Here is a 16,942-nt window from a genome sequence, read left to right on the forward strand (position 1 = left end):
TAACTGAGATGTCACTCATTCTGGAAACTGCAAATCTTTATAATGAGGTAACAGTGTAATGCAGTTGCACCAAAACAAAAGAAAAAGGGGGCTAATATCATTCTGGAGTGTATTAACAGGATTATCATATGGAAAACTTGGGAGTTAATTGTCACACTGTATACTGCATGGTGAGGCTTCAGCTCGAGTACCGTGTCCAATTCTGGTTGCCACACTTCAGGAAAGATGTGGCTAAACTGGAGAAAGTCCCAGAGGAGAGCAACAAAAATGATAAAAGGATTAGAAAACCTGACCTATGAGGAAAGGTCAAAAACAAAAAAATTGGGCATGTTTAGTCTTGAGAAAAGAGGACTGAAGGGGGATCTGATAAGTCTTCAAATCCATTAAGGGCTATCATAAAGAGGACCGGGATCAATTGTTCTCCACGTTCAGGCAGAACAAGAAGGAAAGGGTTTTGTCTGCAGTAAGGGGAATTTAGGTTAGGTATTAGGAAGAACTTTCTAACTCTAAGGGTAGTTAAGCTCTGCAATAGGCTTCCAAGGGAAGTTGTGGATTCCCCATCATTAAAAGTTTTTAAGAACAGGTTGGACAAAACCTGTCGAAGATGATGTAGGTTTACTTGGTTCTGCCTCAGCACAAGGGCTGAACTTGGTGACCGGTGAGGTGCCTTCCAGAGCTACATTTCTATGATAATAGGATCATTCCTTCCATACTTTGCTTAGCAATGAAACAGTTAACAATATTGGAATTTAAGGCTAGAATCCGCAAAAGTGAGACTTACTTTGGGTCATGAGTGTCTCAGTTTTTGAAAACATGACACTTTAGAGGGGCTTTATTTTTATTTTTATTTTTTTTTTAAATCTAAGTGCTTTGTTACTTCTGGAAATCTTGGCCCTCAGATATCACAATTAGGGGTTTCTGTTAACAAATGATGAGATGAATAGAGCTGTTGAAACCTGTTGGAGCTCTTTGCTCCAAGCTATCTGCAATTCAGACAGTCACTGTCAGTCTACACTCAATTCACATACTGAAAGTTTTCTTTGTAACCATCAATGTTAAGACTCTTTAATGAAACCTAAGTTCCTGGAGAACAAAATGGCACCTGAAGTCAGGATGCAGGACTTGTTTGGCTGGCTGGTTAAAGCAAACTGGAGTTCAATAACTAATTCATAAATCTTGTTGGCACACAGATGAACTAGCAAAACTGTAAATGACAAGTAAAGTTGCTACTCGAACGTTTAGATCAAGATTTTTAAAAGTGACTATTGATTTTTGGGTGGCTAACTTGAGCCACGTTAAAGAGTTGATTTTTTAAAAAAGTGCTGGTACTCGGCAGTTTCTGAAAAAAATCAGGCCAAAATTACTAGTTGCTTTTTAACATCTTGGCCTGATTAAAGATGTGTAGGCAGCCCAGTAGGGAACTATAAAATACTGGAATATGCATACAGACATTCACATGGGATTCTGACACAATGGTGAAAAATATCATTTGTGAAAAGTTTTTTTTTTTTTTTCCTTTAAGGAAAAATGACAGAACAATTTACTCGCACATGCTGGGTTCAGAATTAACTCAGGAAAAGATCTATTCATGTAGAGCTCAATTAAGATGACTTCTTCATATGCTGTGGTCAAAAAGATAGGATTAAGTAGGGGTCAGAAGTATGTAAACTGTAATACAATTATATACATGAGTAGAACTTCCTCAGCTTTGATACTGCATTTGTTTTTGGTCATCTTTTCTTAAATGAGCAAAACTACTACTAAATACCGGTGGAAATTATTGTAAAGGCATTGGAGATATGGTGCTTTCATAAAGGGAGAGAATATTATGTCATGGGGGTGCACGTATAATGTGAATTCGATATTATTTACTCCCCTTATATAAAAAAGGGACACTTTTTAAAAAATGCTTTCAACAGTCACACTAACTAGAATAAAACTTAATCAGAACATATGCTAATTGCTGGTTGATACTAAAATAGTTACATCTCTTTCTACTCTCCACTCTACTGCTTGCCTCTCCAGATCTATTGAATCATGACTTCTCCCCTAGATGAAGATATTTGGGCTGCACTTTCTTGCTGTAAACACTAGAGGCAACTCGAGCTTCTTTACAGGGCTCCAGGGCTTTATTATGTCTTTCCCTCACTCACCACAGAAGTGAACATGCTAAGCTGTCAGCTGATGGACAACTTGGAATGGACCCTGAACACAGCAGACCAATTGATATGTAGGGATCTAGCGCCCTCCCACCTCACTCCCTGGGGGATATATTTTCATGCAGTTAAATCATAAAGGTGTGAAACTCTTTACCAAGGAAACTTACCGGAAATCTCTTGGAATGGAGGCTCTGGCTCACAGATAGCTGAATCATCTTTTCTTTGCTTCCCCTTCCTCTTTTGTCACTGGTAAAAGTGATTCAGAAGATGAAAGGGGAAGCAAGTCATCCTAACCCCCTCCTGTCCCCCCCGATCAAAAAGGCTTTGGTACTCAGACCTAGTAGTGAGGTCTCAGAGGTCTTCCCTCCCACCTATTCCTCAGGCAGGAGTTCCATGCCTGTGTTCCCCTTATGCCTGACAGGAAGGCTGTTGAACCACAGGCTCTAAAAAGAGGGGATGCTCCTCCAAAGAGAGGACTCTTAACTTTTCTCAGGTGTTCCACTTATTCAGAACATGCAAAATCTTCCTAAAGATGCCAATGAAAAGTGACCCCCCAGAAAACCAGGTTTTTTACAAAATGGTATAAGACCTTCCATCGTTGCTGCTTGCACCTAAGTGCTAAATAGTGTTATAAATCTTGACACATCAAGTTTCTAATAGATCACACATGAATAGATGATTCTTAAGACAGCATATCTGTTCATACCACAAGTCAGGGTTATTTCCTTTCCATAGAAATGTGTTTTCTTGTAGTCGTGTGAGCAGGAAGAGCCTCCAAAATGTATATCTGTAAATGCAAGCCATCCTGCATATTCCACATGGACAGGGTCATTCTTCCTGCTCCAGAATAATTTGTTTCAAGCCCAATGTCAGCATTGATCTAAAGTAACTTTTCTCTGATGGTTCTTTGTCTGGCCTGCATGAAATGCAATTGATTAGGAGGGTTTGATATTTGTTTTTGTTCAGTGCCACACATTTTAGTATTTTTTCAGTAATGTTCATTAATAAAATACTCATTTATGGACACTTTTTGTGTATTTGAAAGGGACTTAGTATTTGCCATTATTTAGATTTTTTAGCTGCTTTGGGATTCCTATTTAGAAATGTTTGCTTGTGTTATTTACATTTAACTGACTTCATATTTTCATACAACATAAAGCACTATTCCTGCTGAATCATGAAATATTTCTGTTGCATAAAATTGTTTTTCATGTGTTCTTAATTTCTACAAAACACTCTGAAGCCTATTTATGCAATGAAAAGAATATAATATGCATTTTATAAACTAGCATCTCTTGACACGCACACTGCTGCTAAGACATCTGTCTTTGTGGCCTTTTCAGTGTTGCATTTCAAAGAATAAAATCCCACCAGAGCAGCCATCCAAATAAACTGAAGCAAGCTTTTAGTCTGATTAGTGACAGCTTCACGTATTTTTATCAGACATGACTTCAGTGTATCAAACTAGTTAGTACGCTCATTAAAAATATAATTTGCTTTAATAATTTATTCAGTGTAAAACAAAATATTGATAGTAGCACCTAAACTGGCCCTAAATGCTGAATAATATTATATAAAGAGTTTTATACCATGCTCGTCATTGTAGTATGAGAGTGCCTTCCCGTTTGTTTGTTTTTCTTCTTCTTCTCTCCCCAGTGGCAGAAGTGTGTGCAGTACAGTGTCTTGTTTTAGTGGGGAGGCTTTTATTTCTTGTTTTAGTTTTTTTTTAATATGTATGTTACAGAAAGCAGGTTTAAAAAAAAATGTCTTGCCCTTGGAATAGAAGGTGGTGAGCTTTGTGATTTTCCTTAGTTCCTGTGGGATTTCATTCTACAGCCTCAGCCAGCCCTTTAGAAAGTTCTGTGTGAAAGACAAAAGAGCTTTAGCTTTATAGTAGAGAGTACCATTGTGCCACAGATGTGAAGATGCCAACGCAGTCTTCATTCCAATGTTTTAGGCGAATGTAACATTGTTTCTGTTACAATAATATCTGGCTCTTCTTCAGTTCTCAGATTTCTTTTAAAAGTGGTGGTGGCCATAAAAACAGTATGGTACCCAAATTCCAATATTTTCACGAGGATGCTTGTATTATTTAAAAATCACATCTCGGGGTTTGTACTGATTCTGATGTTCTCATGTCAGTTACATTTTTGCTGCTTTTATTTCAGGCAGCAGAGAAAAGGAAACGAGAAAGAGAAGAAGCTCAAAGGCTCTACAAGCAAAAGAAAATGGAAACTTATAAAATATTAAGTAAAAGGACCAAAAAAGGACAGCCAAATCTAAATTTACAAATAGAATTTCTCCTTCAAAAAATACAACAAAAAACATAGACCAGATTATCTTCTCTTTTCAGTGAATTAAATCAATCTACTAAATACATGTATTGACTGGGACTTTTTATTGTAGATGATTATTTTTTATGAGAATATATGGCAACTATTTTTGTTTGTTCTGATTATTGGTCCAGGATTGTGCTGGAGAAAGTCATTGGTCCTGAAAACATTTGTACTGGTCTGAAAATAATATTTCTAGCTCAAGCAGATTATGGGATATTGAACCTTTACAGTAAATGTTCTAATTGGCACCTTGCTTTATTCTTCAGTTCTATACTTGATTTTTACCAGCCAATATCCCAAATTGCTAGTTTGAGACTTTTTACGTTTTTGAGAGCTGGGATTCCATGCTGCTTTTCAGATGGCATAAAGCATTTGTTTTCAGCTCTAGCAGTTCTTGTGTTGTTGGCTGCTGAAATCATGTCCATTGAATAGGGAGAAACAGGATGGTAAACTATGTGAATGTGATGTCTAACGAACTTGCCAAGCAGTTTGGGATTGCTGATGGAAACATGCTGTGTAAGAGCTAGGTATTGTATTAATTATGTTTAATTCTGTGGCCAATTCTAAGATACCAGTGGATTTTTAAATAAATAAATCTTTGACCTCATCAGTGGAAATAAGACATTTTGACTACTGTTTGAGAAGTGAAGACAGTCTCATTTGCATCAGTGCATTAGCGGCAATGGAAGACGTGTTCTATTAGGGTAAGATTTTCCAGAGATCAGTATGTTCTCATCTAGGTTTTTTCAGTTGCACAGATAATGTGTTTTGGTCATTCCACATGTTAGCTAAATATCTTTGCAAATCTTGTTTATGGCTCTTCTTCTTGAAATGGATCTTCCATAAATAAATTTGAACTCCATTTACATCTGTTTAACATTTTTCCTTGCTATCACTTTAAATCTAATAATAATGGTTCCTTCTACTGAGAATTTTTTCCTCTCTCGAAAACATTCAGGCAAAGCTTGTAAATATTATGGGCTTATTTTTAAGTTGGGCTATGGTGTTGTTTACTAATGCTAATGATATTTAGCTCTGGATGTAGCTATAAAAATGTTAATTTTGTGCACTTGCCTGCAGTCATGGCAGCGGTTAAAATTTTTTTCAGAACAATATGTTCCCATGTTTCCATCTTCCATAGCATTCAGAAAATCGTTTTTAAGGTTGTAATTTTAAATAGCAACAAGTATAGTATGGTCAATATAATGTGGTGCAATACAAAAATGAAGAACCTCACTTCACAAAGATTTATGACAAAAGTGGTAAATATTTATAAAACTTTTAACTTATTCCTCCATATATTAAAATGCCATGTTTTGAAGTTTGAACAAAAAGTCATTTGAGGTGTAATGGGTCCCCTTTGAGCACTGTGAGGCATTAATTCATATCAAGTTGAAAAAATTCATCTCATAGTTTAATTTCCAATATATTTTGTGGTTTAAACCATATTTGTTTTAAAAGGTATGAAGTTATTTCTTTGATCTCATAGTATTGCTTTATAAGTTAGATTTTTTTTTTTTTTAGAGGATGGGGTGCTTTGAGAGTATTACTGAAAGGAAACTACCCTCTTAGATTTTCTTGTGGAAATTCAGTCCAAACTTCTCTCTCTCCCTGCTTTGACAGCCAATAAATAATGTCAGATGAGTCTCTATATCTGATAAAGATTATTCAGACACAAAGGGGAGGAGAGTCTGTTCATCCAGACACTTGGATTAATCTTCAAATTTGATCAGTTGTCAAAGGAAAGGCTGCAAAAATAACTAAGCTGTAGACTCTCTAGAGGATCCCCTTCTGCACATCCATATACATAATTAGCAGTGAGGGAACTTGGAATTTCTCATTGATAGCATTCCATATAAGGAGGAATTGAATGTGATGGAAAGACTACTTCAGGCCATACGCCGTAAGAAGAACCATCAGATCTGCAGATCAAAATTCTAGAGAAATATTTATGCTATTAACAATGTATTGTTATGAGATGTTTAGTATCTTCTGAAAAAAAAATCCTCTTGCTGTCTTTGTTTTTATTTGAATTACTCATGTAGTAAACAAACTATAAAATCTGATTGGTTGACTTTAAGCTCCCTCCAGAGTGAAGTAGTTTAGAATTGGGGATAGACAGTTTGTTCTCATTTCTCAGAGCCCTAAGGATTTGCCTCCTACTGCCTCTTCACACAACTTGCCCTCTTGGTTCTGCATTGTTGCTGTAATCTCATTCAAGCAGCATACTATAGAATTTGGCAACATAGTATGTGTGAGCTTTTCTCCTAAGAATCTTTTGTAGCAGATGAATGCATTACCTGCAGGAGAGAAAGTAAAGGCTCTTGTATATCTGAATAGTCATCTTTATTACAGAGTCAGCACATCACACTCACCATCACTAATTTTAACAGTATTTCCATTCTACCCCCTTATTTTCAGTTACTTGTAACTTTAACCTTCCATGCTGAAATTTTCCAAGTTTAGTGTCTCAAAATCTTTGCTCATAGAAAGCTGTGGTAGGGAAATGGTCTTTGAGAAGTGCCTTTCAGCATTTTTGCTTCAAGTTTCATAGATTCATAGATACTAAGGGCAGAAGGGACCATTCTGATCATCTAGTCCAACCTCCTGCACAACGCAGGCCACAGAATCTCACTCACCCACTCCTACGAAAAACCTCACCTATGTCTGAGCTATTGAAGTCCTCAAATCGTGGTTTAAAGACTTCAAGGAGCAGAAAATCCTCCCTCAAGTGACTCGTGCCCCATGCTACAGAGGAAGGCGAAAAACCTCCAGGGCCTCTTCCAATCTGCCCTGGAGGAAAATTCCTTCCTGACCCCAAATATGGCGATCAGCTAAATCCTGAGCATATGGACAAGATTCACCAACCAGATACTACAGAAAATTCTTTCCTGGGTAACTCAGATCCCATCCATCTAATATCCCATCTCAGGGGATTAGGCCTATTTACCCTGAATATTTAAAGATCAATTAATTACCAAAATCACATTATCCCATCATACCATCTCCTTCATAAACTTATTGAGTAGAATCTTAAAGCCAGATAGATCTTTTGCCCCCACTGCTTCCCTTGGAAGGCTATTCCAAAACTTCACTCCTCTGATGGTTAAAAACCTTCGTCTAATTTCAAGTCTAAACTTCCTGGTGGCCAGTTTATACCCATTTGTTCTTGTGTCCACATTGGTGCTGAGCTTAAATAATTCCTCTCCCTCTCCTGTATTTATCCCTCTGATATATTTATAGAGAGCAATCATATCTCCCCTCAACCTTCTTTTAGTTAGGCTAAACAAGCCAAGCTCCTTAAGTCTCCTTTCATAAGACAAGTTTTCCATTCCTCAGATCATCCTAGTAGACCTTCTCTGTACCTGCTCCAGTTTGAATTCATCCTTTTTAAACATGAGAGACCAGAACTGCACACAGTATTCCAGGTGAGGTCTCACTAGTGCCTTGTATAATGGTACTAAAGCCTCCTTATCCCTACTGGAAATACCTCTCCTGATGCATCCGAAAACCGCATTTGCTTTTTTTCACAGCCATATCACATCGGCAGCTCATAGTCATCCTATGATCAACCAATACTCCAACGTCCTTCTCCTCTTCCGTTTTAATTGATGCGTCCCCAGCTTATAACTAAAATTCTTGTTATTAATCCCTAAATGCATAACCTTATACTTCTCACTGTTAAATTTCATCCTATTACTATTCGTCCAGTTTACAAGATCATCCAGATCCTCCTGTATAATATCCCGATCCTTCTCTGAATTGGCAATACCTCCCAAGCTTTGTATCCTCTGCAAAGCACATTTATTAGCACACTCCCACTTTTTGTGCCGAGGCCAGTAATAAAAAGATTAAATAAGATTGGTCCCAAAACTGATCCCTGAGGAACTCCACTGGTAACCTCCCTCCAGCCTGATAGTTCGCCTTTCAGAAGGACTCGTTGTCTCCCCTTTAACCAATTCCTTATCCACCTTTTGATGTTCATATTGATCCCCATCTTCTCCAATTTAACTAATAATTCCCCATGTGGCACGGTATCAAACACCTTACTGAAATCTAGGTAAATTAGATCCACTGTGTTAGTTTTGGTGGCTGGAAAACAGATTCATACAGTTTCTGGGGTATGATTTTTAGCACTTCAACTTTCTCAAGCACGGTCTGTATGGATCGCCATTGTTGGGATAAATGTACCAGACCAGTTTCTAGAGAGCAGCCTCCATTGGGAGATACTCTCCTGTTTCCACCCTTTCCTCTTGTGCAGAGTTGAGGATATAAATGAGGAGTACCTTCAACTACATTTCAGTTCTTTTTACTTCTGAAAGTACAGTGGGCTTTGAATTTATGCTTGGTGTTCTCTACATTTCCCACATCTACTTATTCTGCCCTTCAATTTTTTTTCTTGTATATGGTTAATTAACTCATTAGGTTTTTTTTCATTTAAAAATGAATATGATGTAACTTATTCTCATGAAATTCATTTAAGTATCCTGGTTGCTTTTGCATCTGTATTCCATCAAACAAACTTTTAAGCTTTAATTTAAATTAGTGTGGATGAAATTGAAGAAAGTGGGCTTATGAGCATACAGTAAACTATATACCATCCCATACAATTATGAATATATATGAATGAAGTATTAAAATAATTATAATAATGCTGTTGCACATGTCTGTGATTTAAATAGGTGGCAGACATTTTCCTGACAGATTTGTGCTTAGTTAATGTTTGGAGGGGCTTGTTTGGGTGGATTGTTTTTCCCAAACCCACAGGTATAACTATTGAAATAATTGTCGTCATGTTAGTCATCAAAGCATACAGGAGAAATTTCACAAGCCCTAAACCTTTGATTCATTCATTAGGAAATTCTCAGGGGTTATGGATTCTATCACCACTTCAGGTAGTGGGATATAAGCTGTCCCTATAAAATATTTGTCTCTATTCTATTTTACTCTACTAAACATTTTTGGCAGACTCCTATTCTCATTTAAAGATTCAGAATTCTGCCTTCAGTCACTTATTAATTTTCTTTTCAAGATTTTTAATTCAAGTTTTTTCCTGTATGATTCATTGTATAATGGGCCCATAAACTATAAATGATTAGCCCTTCATTCATCAATCAGTATTCCTGACTACTAAATGTTTTTGGAATGGGTTTATTAAGAATGTCATCCTGTTCCTTCCTACCACTGAGGAGTCTTGAATGCTGGCTAGTGGGTCAGAACATGAATTGCTTTCCTTTCAGCTGAATATTCCTGCAGGCTTTTTGCTGCTTGCCTGGTCTCTTCTGTGTTAATTTTAAAGAACTAGAATTGGGGGTTTCAGAGTAGCAGCCGTGTTAGTCTGTATTCTCAAAAAGAAAAGGAGTACTTGTGGCACCTTAGAGACTAACAAATTTATTAGAGCATAAGCTTTCGTGAGCTACAGCTCACTAATGCATCCGATGAAGTGAGCTGTAGCTCACGAAAGCTTATGCTCTAATAAATTTGTTAGTCTCTAAGGTGCCACAAGTACTCCTTTTCTTTTTTAGAATTGGGGGATGATTGTATCATAGTACTTTCAGGCTTCTTTTCTCCCCATTCAGAGTACAGATCAGCTGCGTGGCACTGTGTCCCTCACAATTTTGTTTCAGCAAGCCCCAGCCTTCTTACTTTCCTTTCGCTGTTTTCCCTCTCTTGTTTCTCCACCAATTTTGTTGTTTAACTCTTTCTTAATGCTGAAAATGGACTTTAAGTGGTGCTTCCTGTAGCTGGGTGTCTTACAGTTTCAGGGTAACTGCACCTGTATTTCCCCCTGCTGTGGTCTCCAGGAGTGACCTTCCCAGGCAGATATCCTACCGTTACCTGTCTTTGGGCAGGGACCCTTGTCTTACTCCCTTCTTATGGGGAGGTTTTAAGGCTGCACAACTCCCTGCACTGTGACTGTGTAACTCCTTTACACTGTAATATCCCCAGTCTGCCTGAAGGCCAGTACCTGTGCTTTGCTTTCTCTCTGAGGGCTAGGAACAGTATATTGCCAGCAGTTACAAGTTAGCACGCAGGTCTTTGTTTCCCTAAGCAAGCACCTTTATTCTTAATGTAAAACCGTTACAGAGAAAACATGAAAAAAGTTCCTACATACATGCTAAAAGCTTAAGTGAGGTCACCCATCAGTCTTATGGGGCTCTAGTCGGCCAAAGTCTTTCCAGCCACACAGGGTATGTCTACACAGCCAGTGGCCGCGGGACTCCAATCCTGGTTTGACAGACTCAGGCTCCCACTGCGGTGCCAAAAAAAAGTAGCTGTGTAGACAGTGCTATGAAGTTGCTGCTCGGACTCTGAAGCACTAGGCTCCAACCCAAGCTGCAATGTCTGCACAGCTATTTTTAGTGCCATAGTGCAAGCCCCATGAGCTCTGCTGACCTGCGCTCAGAAACTCATTGCCACAAGCTATGGAGACCTACCCTAAGAGACTTGTAGGATATCTTGAGCCTGCTTAATTGTAGTTCAGCACCTCATCACAGCAGCAATGCTCTCTACTGCTTCTCCTGGTGGTCCCAGTCCCAATCCATAGCAGCAGCAGTTCTTGAAGGGTGGGGAGCAGTGCTTAATTTGTGCCAGGTCTGAGCCCCAGCACCTCTTGGCTTGGCAGTTCATAGCCCTGGCACTCCTGGGCTTGCTGCATCAGTTATGAAAGTAAAAATATCGTTTGGGCCCTGGCACCTTTTCCATTACAACTTAAGCACTGGTAGGGAGCAGGCTATTTGAGAGGGGAAGTAGGGGCAAGACCTTTCCAGTGGATTCTCCACACACTTCCTGTAGGACTCCATGCTATTTTGGGAGGAACAGGAAAGGGTGGAGTTATATTTAGTTTTCTTTTTAAGATGCATCTTGTGAAAGGAGCTGCTTGTTGAAAGATGTGAATTTGTAGGTGAAGGATAGGTTAGGTTGAGGATGGCAGGGTGCTATAGTGTGGCAATATCTAGAGCCTGAGTGGGTTTTATTTGCAACACTGTGGTTTTACCTAACTTCAAGTCCTGAGTCAGCAACTGAGCTTCTGTGGCTGGGTGTATTCAGTAGTACACCCACTCAGTCCAATAGTTTCTGCCTGTCTACAGTACTTATATGGATCCCATCTAGGGTGACCAGATGTTCCAATTTTATAGGGACAGTCCCAATATTTGGGGCTTTGTTTGATATAAGTGCCAATTATCCCCACCCCCATCCCGATTTTTCACCCTTGCTATCTGGTCACCCTTGCTATCTGGTCACCCTAACCCCATCACTGTAGTATCTTAAACTTAACATATTCATAACCTTTTAATGAATTTATCCTCACAACATCCCTGTGAAGTAGGGAAGTGCTACAATCCCCATTTTACAAATGGGGAGCTGAGAGAGAGTAACTGTTACCTCATGTGAATAATGAGTTGGTGAAAATTTGGGACAACTTGGATATCAGATCTTCTCTCCCTCAGGTTTTTGGTAAATTATGCCAACACCACAAGTTATAAAGTGAATACATAGTTTTGAAAACTGATTCAATTACTGTAGCATGCTCTTAGGTTTAGGAGGTAATGCGTCTCTTTCTGCTTTCAGAAAGGCATTTTTAATCTTTTGATCAGAGCTATTAGAAACAGCTTCAAGTGGATTGATGGACAAAGGTGTTTAGAAAAAGCTATCTAACAAAAGAAAGACTGAAAGCCTGTTTCCTCGCCAAATAATTTTTGCTATTGTATCATTTTTAGAACTTTTTGCTGAACTGATGGCTCATAACATAATGAGATGTGAAGGTTACGTGAAGGCCTGCTGAAGTCTCTAAATAGAAATTTCAGATCTCCAAATAACACCTTCTTAAGGGAGTGTGAGAAAAATTATGAAAGGTGTGGCTAATATAAAGGAAGACTTTTATGTGGGAGCAGACATGCCAAACCTGTGGGGGAAAAAAACCCAGCAATTGGACTTGTTTGTGGCTTGTGAGTTGCTTGTTGCTTCTTTTTTTTTTTTTTTTTTTTTTGGATCAGTTCCCAGCAAGCAGGGGCAAGGTGGGAAGAGAGTCTGGGGTGCAGAGAGGGCCCACCACAGTCCCAGCCTGCATGCTGGGGGGATCTAGTCACACAGAGTGTTGGAGTTCTTGGGATTAGCTTGTTTTGGCCTTGTTTTGGAATGGAATTAGCCTGATTTTTGGCTTATTGTGAAAGTCGGGGTGCTTATATACAGTATGAAAGTTGGCAACTGTATTTGGGAGGTTTCAGAGTAGCAGCCGTGTTAGTCTGTATTCGCAAAAAGAAAAGGAGTACTTGTGGCACCTTAGAGACTAACAAATTTATTAGAGCATAAGCTTTCGTGAGCTACAGCTCACTTCATCGGATGCATCCGATGAAGTGAGCTGTAGCTCACGAAAGCTTATGCTCTAATAAATTTGTTAGTCTCTAAGGTGCCACAAGTACTCCTTTTCTTTTTGTATTTGGGAGGAGGTGGGAATGTGGAATCATCCTAGCCTCTTCAACTAGAGCTTACTCCCCTCCCCCTCTCCCCAGTTGCTGGCAATATACAGAGCTGAAGTTTTGTTTCTGGTTTTTGCAATAGAAAAGAGTCACTCTCATTCTATTTATGTAGCTTATGTAACTACTTGTATGGCCCTGTCACTAGAGTCTCTGAGTATCTCCAACAAATCCTGTAACCTCAAAGAAAATGTTTTTCTTTTTCTTTTCCCTTTCTCAAGGGATTGCTTTAACAGCTTTCCCCTCTAGGGATTAGGGCTTAATAATCAAGGAGAGGTTTCAGAGTAGCAGCCGTGTTAGTCTGTATTCGCAAAAAGAAAAGGAGTACTTGTGGCACCTTAGAGACTAACAAATTTATTAGAGCATAAGCTTTCGTGAGCTACAGCTCACTTCATCGGATGCATTTGGTGGAAAAAACAGAGGAGAGATTTATATACACACACACAGAGAACATGAAACAATGGGTTTATCATACACACTGTAAGGAGAGTGATCACTTAAGATAAGCCATCACCAACAGCAGGGGGGGGAAGGAGGAAAACCTTTCATGGTGACAAGCAGGTAGGCTAATTCCAGCAGTTAACAAGAATATCAGAGGAACAGTGGGGGGTGGGGTGGGAGGGAGAAATACCATGGGGAAATAGTTTTACTTTGTGTAATGACTCATCCATTCCCAGTCTCTATTCAAGCCTAAGTTAATTGTATCCAGTTTGCAAATTAATTCCAATTCAGCAGTCTCTCGTTGGAGTCTGTTTTTGAAGCTTTTTGTTGAAGTATAGCCACTCTTAGGTCTGTGATCGAGTGACCAGAGAGATTGAAGTGTTCTCCAACTGGTTTTTGAATGTTATAATTCTTGACGTCTGATTTGTGTCCATTCATTCTTTTACGTAGAGACTGTCCAGTTTGGCCAATGTACATGGCAGAGGGGCATTGCTGGCACATGATGGCATATATCACATTGGTAGATGCGCAGGTGAACGAGCCTCTGATAGTGTGGCTGATGTGATTCCACCATGATTTCAACAATTTCCATCCCACCATCAACCTCAGCCTGGACCAGTCCACACAAGAGATCCACTTCCTGGACACTACGGTGCTAATAAGCGATGGTCACATAAACACCACCCTATATCGGAAACCTACTGACCGCTATTCCTACCTACATGCCTCTAGCTTTCATCCAGATCATACCACTCGATCCATTGTCTACAGCCAAGCGCTACGATATAACCGCATTTGCTCCAACCCCTCAGACAGAGACAAACACCTACAAGATCTCTATCATGCATTCCTACAACTACAATACCCACCTGCTGAAGTGAAGAAACAGATTGACAGAGCCAGAAGAGTACCCAGAAGTCACCTACTACAGGACAGGCCCAACAAAGAAAACAACAGAACGCCACTAGCCATCACCTTCAGCCCCCAACTAAAACCTCTCCAACGCATCATCAAGGATCTACAACCTATCCTGAAGGACGAGCCATCGCTCTCTCAGATCTTGGGAGACAGACCAGTCCTTGCTTACAGACAGCCCCCCAATCTGAAGCAAATACTCACCAGCAACCACACACCACACAACAGAACCACTAACTCAGGAACCTATCCTTGCAACAAAGCCCGTTGCCAACTCTGTCCACATATCTATTCAGGGGATACCATCATAGGGCCTAATCACATCAGCCACACTATCAGAGGCTCGTTCACCTGCGCATCTACCAATGTGATATATGCCATCATGTGCCAGCAATGCCCCTCTGCCATGTACATTGGCCAAACTGGACAGTCTCTACGTAAAAGAATGAATGGACACAAATCAGACGTCAAGAATTATAACATTCAAAAACCAGTTGGAGAACACTTCAATCTCTCTGGTCACTCGATCACAGACCTAAGAGTGGCTATACTTCAACAAAAAAGCTTCAAAAACAGACTCCAACGAGAGACTGCTGAATTGGAATTAATTTGCAAACTGGATACAATTAACTTAGGCTTGAATAGAGACTGGGAATGGATGAGTCATTACACAAAGTAAAACTATTTCCCCATGGTATTTCTCCCTCCCACCCCACCCCCCACTGTTCCTCTGATATTCTTGTTAACTGCTGGAATTAGCCTACCTGCTTGTCATCATGAAAGGTTTTCCTCCTTTCCCCCCCCTGCTGTTGGTGATGGCTTATCTTAAGTGATCACTCTCCTTACAGTGTGTATGATAAACCCATTGTTTCATGTTCTCTGTGTGTGTGTATATAAATCTCTCCTCTGTTTTTTCCACCAAATGCATCCGATGAAGTGAGCTGTAGCTCACGAAAGCTTATGCTCTAATAAATTTGTTAGTCTCTAAGGTGCCACAAGTACTCCTTTTCTTTTAATCAAGGAGACTAATTTTTGCCAGTTCAGAGGGCCATTCTGGGAGATTTCCTTCCTCCTTGCATACTTCCCCATCCCTTTTCCCTGAATGCCAAGAGAAAAATAGATCTTAATCATTGTTTACTTACGTTTTCTAAAAAACTATGTGATAGTCCTTGTCTCTCAACAAAAAAGCGACCTGAGGATTGTCTGCCTGTTTAAAACAATTTTCTGAACAGATCCAGCACACTGTGCATTGTAGAGTGTTATATAGCAACTGGTTTAAGCTTTTGTTAGTGTTTGTATAATGAATGGAAGTCCTACATTTAAGCAGAAAACAAAATACTTTTGTCCCCACTTCCTTATACTTACCTTATATTTATTTCTACTGTGAATGTGGGAAGAGATAAGGTTTATATTTTGTCAGTACAAAAGAACTCAGTATTTTTATAATTATTTTAATCATTCCATAAATTAAATTAAATTTAAAATTTATATTAAAACCATTGTATAAAAATTGGTATTAAACCAGCATAGTCCAAGTTTAGGGCTCTCCTGCTAGTGCTTGGATTCATTAATTCGTCCAGGGCTAATTAGTTAATTCATCCAGGGATATTTCTAGAATCTGTGGACCTTCAAGATGTTCATTTACTTCTCTCTTGCACATCCTCATCACCAACATTGTTGTCACTTTTCTAACAGTCAATAGAAGTTCAGAGAATAATAGCTAACAAGAAATACCAGTTCCGATTACTATTTTCGTATTTGCACTCATCTCCCTGCATATTTTCCAAAAATAGGATTATCCCCAAAATCTGAATTAGTCAGTTAACAAATCGGTTTCAACGAATATGAGAAATCCTCTGAGTCTCTGTTCAGGACTGGAATTTCAGGAATCCATTTTGCAGGTAAGTCCAATTTGTTTTTACAGACAGTGGAAATAATTTAATATTTTGAACCTTGTATATCTACTATTTGTTTTTAGTTTCAGATCCTACATCAGATAACAATATTGTAACATTAGAATTAGTGTATAAAATGTATAAATTACTGGTGTATAACATGCAAATTTGGTCATGCTGGTTTTATTGTGTAATTTTGTTAAAGCCTTTTTGTTAAAGCAGTTAGTCCCACAAGGACAGTTTGCATTCAGTGAAGAGAATATGGTTTTTAAAGATACGTAAGGAAGAGATGGTCTGTGATTTGTGTTCCCAGCATGAGCTGTCCGTATTCCAAAAGCTGAGACTGTGTGGCCAGAATAGTTACAGCTCTGTCTCTGTCAAGGTTCCTTCCCCACTCTGAACTCTAGGGTACAGATGTGGGGACCTGCATGAACCCCTCCCCCCAAGCTTATTTTTACTGGCTTAGGTTAAAACTTCCCCAAGGTACAAACTATTTTCCTTTTTCCCTTGGACTTTATTGCTACCAAGTGCACAGTTTGTGAGTGGTTGGTTAGTCTAACTTCAGTATTAACCAACAGTTTGGGAGAATCTGCTCTCTTTTTTGCAGCCTGCGCTGACCTTGGCATTTTCAGTGAGGGCTGCCCAGGCACATCAGGTCATAGATGAAAACTAAATACCCTACAGTTACTGACACACAGATATTGTGTTCATCTAAAAGT

General features: G+C 39.1%; 1 protein-coding gene across 3 annotated transcripts in view; it reads left to right on the forward strand.

Moving 5' to 3' along the window:
• The window catches only part of CCDC59 (coiled-coil domain containing 59), a 30,088-nt gene extending 13,369 nt beyond the window's left edge, over window positions 1–16,719 (forward strand). The window contains exon 4 of one of the 3 annotated variants that reach the window (XM_043492705.1): window positions 16,122–16,719. In XM_043492705.1, the coding sequence (XP_043348640.1) occupies window positions 16,122–16,145 (24 nt within the window). In that variant the 3' untranslated portion in view covers window positions 16,146–16,719. Of the gene's footprint in view, window positions 1–2,025; window positions 6,509–16,121 lie in introns of those variants that run through there. The other 2 variants (XM_038411170.2, XM_038411179.2) reach the window with 2 other exon arrangements.
• Window positions 16,720–16,942: the final 223 nt, after the last annotated feature.

This window comes from Dermochelys coriacea, chromosome 1, assembly GCF_009764565.3.
Source record: "Dermochelys coriacea isolate rDerCor1 chromosome 1, rDerCor1.pri.v4, whole genome shotgun sequence".
In the NCBI taxonomy this organism is placed as follows: domain Eukaryota; kingdom Metazoa; phylum Chordata; order Testudines; family Dermochelyidae; genus Dermochelys; species Dermochelys coriacea.